The 6,000-nt window shown below is 46.5% G+C and overlaps 1 protein-coding gene across 2 annotated transcripts in view; it reads right to left on the bottom strand.

The window, feature by feature from the left end:
• Positions 1-3,426: 3,426 nt before the first annotated feature.
• The window catches only part of Def6 (DEF6 guanine nucleotide exchange factor), a 33,499-nt gene continuing 30,925 nt past the window's right edge, over positions 3,427-6,000 (bottom strand). For both annotated transcript variants that reach the window (XM_004846719.3, XM_087210507.1), the window contains exons 10-11: positions 4,848-4,938; positions 3,427-4,700 (exon numbers count right to left, since the gene is read on the bottom strand). In XM_004846719.3, the coding sequence (XP_004846776.1) occupies positions 4,477-4,700; positions 4,848-4,938 (315 nt within the window). In that variant the 3' untranslated portion in view covers positions 3,427-4,476. The remainder of the gene's footprint in view (positions 4,701-4,847; positions 4,939-6,000) is intronic.

Here is a 6,000-nt window from a genome sequence, read left to right as displayed (position 1 = left end):
TTTTTTTTTTTTGGTACATGGGATCAAACTCGGGTCCTTGTGCTTGCACAACAAGCGGCAAAACCACTGAGCTAAATCCCCAGCTCCTCCTTGCATATTATTAAGTGACATCTAATATTTTTCATTACTTTAAAATTTAATCATTGCAGAGGATCGATATAATTTCTAGTGTTTTATAGATATTGACATTTTACTTTATTTGCTTATTTATTTTTCCGGTATAGGGAATCGAACTCAGGACCTTAAGCTTGCCAAGCAGGCACAGTGCCACTGAGCTACATCCCTGGCCCAATATTGACATTTTAAAGTAAAACTGCTACTGCATAAGAAAGACTCTAATCCTGCAATGATTTGATACAACCATCCTTTGAAAAAATGAGTACACTTCACATTCATTAGCAGAGGTTTTACATTGTCCTTTTTTCTCCTTATATTTGTATCTGAACTACACTGTCTTCTCAGAAAGCTAACTACGAAATAATATATGCTTATGCTTATGCTTGAAAGTCTTCTGATGATCACCAAAGCACATATCTCTGTTACCAAAATATATATATATATATACATACATATATATATATATAGTTGATTTTTTGTTTGTTTGTTTTGTTTTGTTTTGTTTTAGGCGGGATCAAACTCAGGACCTTGTGCTTGCCAGGCCGGCATGGTGCCGCTGATCTACATCCCCAGCCCTTGTTTGTTTGTTTTGAGACAGGATCTTGCTGTGTAGTCCAGGCTGACCTTAAACTCACTAAGTAGCCCAGGCTGACCTCAAACTTGCAGCAATCCATCTGCCTCAGCCTCCCAGAGTGCTGGGATTACAGGCGTGAGCCACCACGCCTGGCACATGTTGAAATTTTGAAATGTTTTAAGGTTCATGTAACCATGAAACTCGAAGTGAGCTGGGTGTGGTGGCATACTCTTGTAATCCCAGCCCTCTGGGAGGCTGAGGCAGGAGGATCACAAGTTTAAACTCAGCCTAGGCTTTTTAGTGAATTACGGAGACCCTGTCTCAAAAAATAAAAAGGGCTGGAGATGTAACTCAGTGCCAAAGTCCAGAGTTCAATCCCCAGTACTGCTAAATAAATAAACAAATAAATGGGAAGGACTTAATTGTGTCAGTGGTTGATGGACAGGGGCCTTCACACTGTGCTACATACCCTACCCCCAATTCTAACCTTAACTCTTTTATTTGTCAAATTTTCAGTAATCCTCCTGCCTCAGCCTCCCAAGTGCTGGAATGACAGGTGTGCACCACCACACCCAGCTAACTCTTGCCATTTTCAAAGCAAAGATTTGGAAAGCCCCTGACTTGAATACAAGAAGGGTTTGTTGCTCATCTTTTGCCATCCACTTTCTCACTGGTGTTCCAAATTGCTGCGTTATTCTGTGTCCCAGGTACATAGCCCCCTGGGTGGTCCACTATTCAAAGAGTGTGGATAGCTGAGGGGTGAATCTGCCTTTTGAAAGCAGGGAAGGTAAAACTGTGAGCGAGGAAAGCAATTTTGGTGAAGAGAATACTTGAAGACCTGCAAATAGCTTTTCTTCAGACTCTGTGAACTCCTGGGATACCCTACTCCAATTAGAAGATCATTAATCCTCCCATCCAGTATCCAGGATCCAGACTTCTTGTGACCATAAATGTGTCATGCTTTTTTTTTTTTTTTTGTCTGTTTTTTGAGACAGGATCTCACTAAATAGCTCAGGCTGGCCTTGAACTCTCAGTGGTTCTCCTGCCTCAGCCTCCTGAATGCTGGGACCATGGGTATGTGCCACCACACCCAACCCTATTTGTTTTTTTCATGGTCTCTTACTTTCTTTCCATTTTTCTTTCCCCTTTCCTTTCTTCTTTCCATTCTTTCTTCTTTCTTTTCTCACTCTGTTGCCCAAGCTGGCCTTGAACTCAATACCCTCCTGACTCAGCCTCCCAAATAGCTGGAGCTACAGGTGTACGCCACCAAGCCTTGAATCCTACACTCCTCTTGCTTTTTTTTGTCTTGTTCTGTTTTGAGGCAGGTCTTGCTGTGTAGCTCAGGCTGGCCTTGAATTCACCACCCAGCCCCTGAGTAGCTGGGATTACAGGTGTGTGACACTACGCCTAGCTCTACTCTCCTGTTTTATTTGTTGAAAACTGAGAGCTGGGGCTAGGAGTGTAGCTTTGTAATGGGGCATTTGCTTAGCATACACAAAGCCCTGGGTTCAACGCACAAGCCTGGGTTCAGCATCAACACACAAAAAAGAAGGTATCTCACATTCTAGCTCCTACCTAAAACTTCCCTTTTCTCCGACTTCCCACACACTTAGAGTTTTAACTTCTCTTCCCATTCTTGAAATCTGCATCATGTTATACAAGCAGCTGGCGTTGTGACACTTGACACTGTAATGAAGTTCCTTGCTGGGGATCTTAGTGGCTTGCAAAAGACGTGATCTTTGATATCAGATGGCACACAAGCCCCAGAGGGCAGGGACTCTGTGTGCTTTCGTTCCACGCCAAGTACCTCGCACCTGCTGACACCGAGTGTGTGATGAGAGCTTAGGTGACATTTACTGAATGGATGGACTTGAGTGTGAATCGTGCCATCACATTTTTTAGCTGTGTGACATTGTCATTCATTCAGGATTTATTTATGTATTAATTCAATAAATATGTGTTGTGTATCTTCTAAGAGATAAGTAGTATACTAAGCCCTGGGAACATAGTTGGAGATGTGGCTCCTGCCTTCAAGGAACTCAACATTTAGTTATGGAAGCTGCCAGGCATGTCAATAATCTCAGCACTCAGAGGCTGAGGCAGGAGGATCTCTGCAAGTGCGAGGCCAGGCTGGTTTAGTTATGGATGCTGTTGTGTGATTAAGGAGAAAAGGGCAGCCAGAGTAAGACCATGAGGGAGACAAAAGACAGCACCACAAGTGGACCAAGAAGGTAAGGGCCTTGGCGCCTTTGGGGGGGGGGTCCGATTGTCACGTGCTTCATGCCATGTTTGAGAATGTGAACTTGACTATTAACACTCTTGGACAGCACTGAGGGACTGGAGTTTGGAGAGAGTCAAGAATGCAGCTGCATTTTGGGAATCTCACACAAGCCACAAAAGGGAGAGCAGTCTGCAGAGACTGAGTTAGCCAGGTGTGGCGGTGCATGCTTGTAATCCCAGCACCATGGGAGGCTGAGGAAGGAGGATGACAAGGTTGAGTCCAGCCTGGGTAACAGTGACTTAGTAAGAGCCTGTTACAAATAAGAAAAAAAGGGCTGGGGATGTAGCTCAATGCCAAGGCCCTGGGTTCAATCCTCAGTAACACACATGCACAACTGCACACAGACTGGGTTATAACTCTTATCTTGTTGGGAGGTGACAGGGGCCAGCATAAGGCGGTGGCCCCGAGACATGGCACCACAAAGGTAGATTTGAGAGTAACCAAGAAAGTCTGATTGATTGCAGTCATTGATTTATTAGATATCAGGCAAGGTGGAGAAGGACTCAAAGGTCAACACCCAGGTGAAAGATACCAAGGCCTCAGCCACAGTGTAGCCGAGCAGATAGAAAAGGAGACAGATGCGAGAATATAAAGGAAAGACAATCTAATGGATTTGATGATAGGTTTGGAATGAGGGGAACTGGGAGAGAAAGAAAATCTTTCTAAATTCTAGATAAGCAGATCTCTCATCTGAGGTAATAAGGTCAGTGAGTCAGAGTAGGAGAAGAAAAGTTTGGGAAGGTTGTGTAATCTCCCGAGAGACTTAATTGTCCAGTTGCAAAACGACAGTAGTGAAAATCCAGCCCTGGAGGTTTTTGTGAGAATCAAATAACCGGAGAAATTGCCAGGCATAAAGTAGGTGCTCAGTAAACACTGGCTGATACTAATCCTAGTTCTGATGCTAAGCACACAGTCCTTACGTAGCCCTCTACAGTAGGTATGATTCTTATCTCCACTCCACTAGTGCGGAACCTGCAGTACCAAGATGTGAGGAAACTTGAACAAAGTCAATCAGTCCCTGAGCCGCAGAGCTCAGTTCAGAACCCTGGCAGCCCAGTTCCGAAGTCTGAATCCCACCACACCTGCTGCCTCTGCCAGACTCGAGGGAAGGGGGAAGTGGGCTGAGAGTGGACAGACCTGAGTCAGTAATTCTTTCCCAGAGTGGTTTTTATTTAGAAAAATGCCTCCACAGCTTGGTGGCAGCCTAGGGGCAGATGGCCCTCGGCTTGTCTGTCTGTTCTCTGTCCCTGCCCAGGTCATTGGGTCTTTGGGACTAAAGCACGGGGCCAAGGTCTCAAGTACCAACATCCTGGATGGCCCAGGTCTGAGGCTTGGGGCTGATGAGAAAGACCACCCGGTCCCAGCGAGAGTCTTCCAGTTGGAGGGCTGGGCTCCTGGCACCAGGACCTCAGAGCCCTCCTAGCAGAGGACAGTGTCATCCACAGGCCAGCTGTGGCCAGGTCCTGGTGGACGGGACATTGGTAGGAACAAGGGGTGAGGAAGGCTAATTTTCTGGTGTTGGATCCAGTTTTTCTTCCTGAGAGGGGGAAGCCGGGACGGGAGTCTCATCCCCACCATTGAGGGGCTTCTGCTGCTCATTGCTGTTAGGTGAGGGGGTCCGGTTTCTCTGGGATCCCCATCGGGTCAGGCGCTTTAGGGAGGAGTCACGGCGGGCAAGCAGAGGGGGCTGGAAGCCTGTGAAGGAGCTGCTGGTGACCGGGCGCTTATCTGGGAGAGAGAAGGCAGCCAAGTGAGAAGAAAGGCTCATGCGAGGGTGAGGCAGGGTGGGGACATCCGGGCCCTGGGGATCTGAGGCCTCCTTCTCTCTCTTTTCCCTCTCGGCCCCAGGGACACTCCCAGTCTACCCCTTCTCACCTCCAGGCTGGATCGGATGCATGAGCCTGTTCATCTGGACATTCCAGTGTTTCACATTCCTGCTGGCCTGGTGCAGCTTCCGCTGAGCAGCCTGTGGGGGCAGTGGGAAGTGGGTCAGAACCACCGTCCCTGCAGGAGATGCTGACCTTCTCAGGGTCACAGCCCCTTAGAGTGTGGCCGAGACCACTGAGCATCTCCATAGAAAACCATGGTTGTGCAGAAAGCGTTACTGCAGGAAATAACAATCAGGGAGACAGGAATCTGCAAATGGGAGGGACCAAGAGATGGGGGAGGGGAGGGGAGGGCTCAGAAAGGAAGGAAGATGTGCTGTGCACAGGTACCAGCTCCCCACGATGAAAGTGATCATGTACTGCAAATGTGGACTAATAAAAATAAAAATTAAGGGCCAGGGATTTAGCTCAGTGGTTCTGCCACTTGCCTCGCAAGCACAAGGACCTGAGTTCGATCCCCAGTACCAAAAAAAAAAAGCTGACAAAAATAAAAATTAAAGAGTTATATATATGAGTTTGCCTCCAATTTCAGGAGATGCATGGACCCTCAAAGGGTCAAAAATAATAATAGTTTCTGCTTATTGAGCAGCTAAGATGTGCTAAGCACATTTATAGTCCTAGTTAACTTTCAGAGAAGTTAACAACAAGCAACTGCAAAAGATCTTCAGTGACTTGCCCAGGGACACACACACAGCTCTACACCCTGTACCGCCACCTTGCCAGGTGCCCACGCACAAACAGAGCCATGAAAGCCAGGCATGGTGGGCATGCCTGTGATCCTGACACTTGGAAGGCTGAGGCAGGAGGATCACCATTAGTTAAGGCTAGCCTGAACTACATAGTGAGATCCTGTCTTGAAACAAAAAAGTGCCAACGATTTAGCTCAGTGGTTCTGCTGCCTGCCTCACAAGCGCAAGGACCCGAGTTTGATCCCCGGTACCAAAAAAAGTAAAAAAATTAAAAAAAAATTTAAAAACCCCAAACAGACATTAGCGGTGGGGGACTGGATTGACCATGGAGGAATTTCCCTTCTATGTTACATATGTCATCGTTTAAAACTGTTTCAATGACTATGTAAGCTGGCCAAGTGAAATAAAATCATCAATATTAATAAAAAAAACCCGTCAAACATCACAGTAAAA

Source organism: Heterocephalus glaber, unplaced genomic scaffold, assembly GCF_053883595.1.
Source record: "Heterocephalus glaber isolate CG9 unplaced genomic scaffold, H.glaber_assembly_v1.0 deba00001141, whole genome shotgun sequence".
Taxonomy (NCBI): domain Eukaryota; kingdom Metazoa; phylum Chordata; class Mammalia; order Rodentia; family Bathyergidae; genus Heterocephalus; species Heterocephalus glaber.
This window is presented reverse-complemented; position numbering and strand designations above follow the sequence as displayed.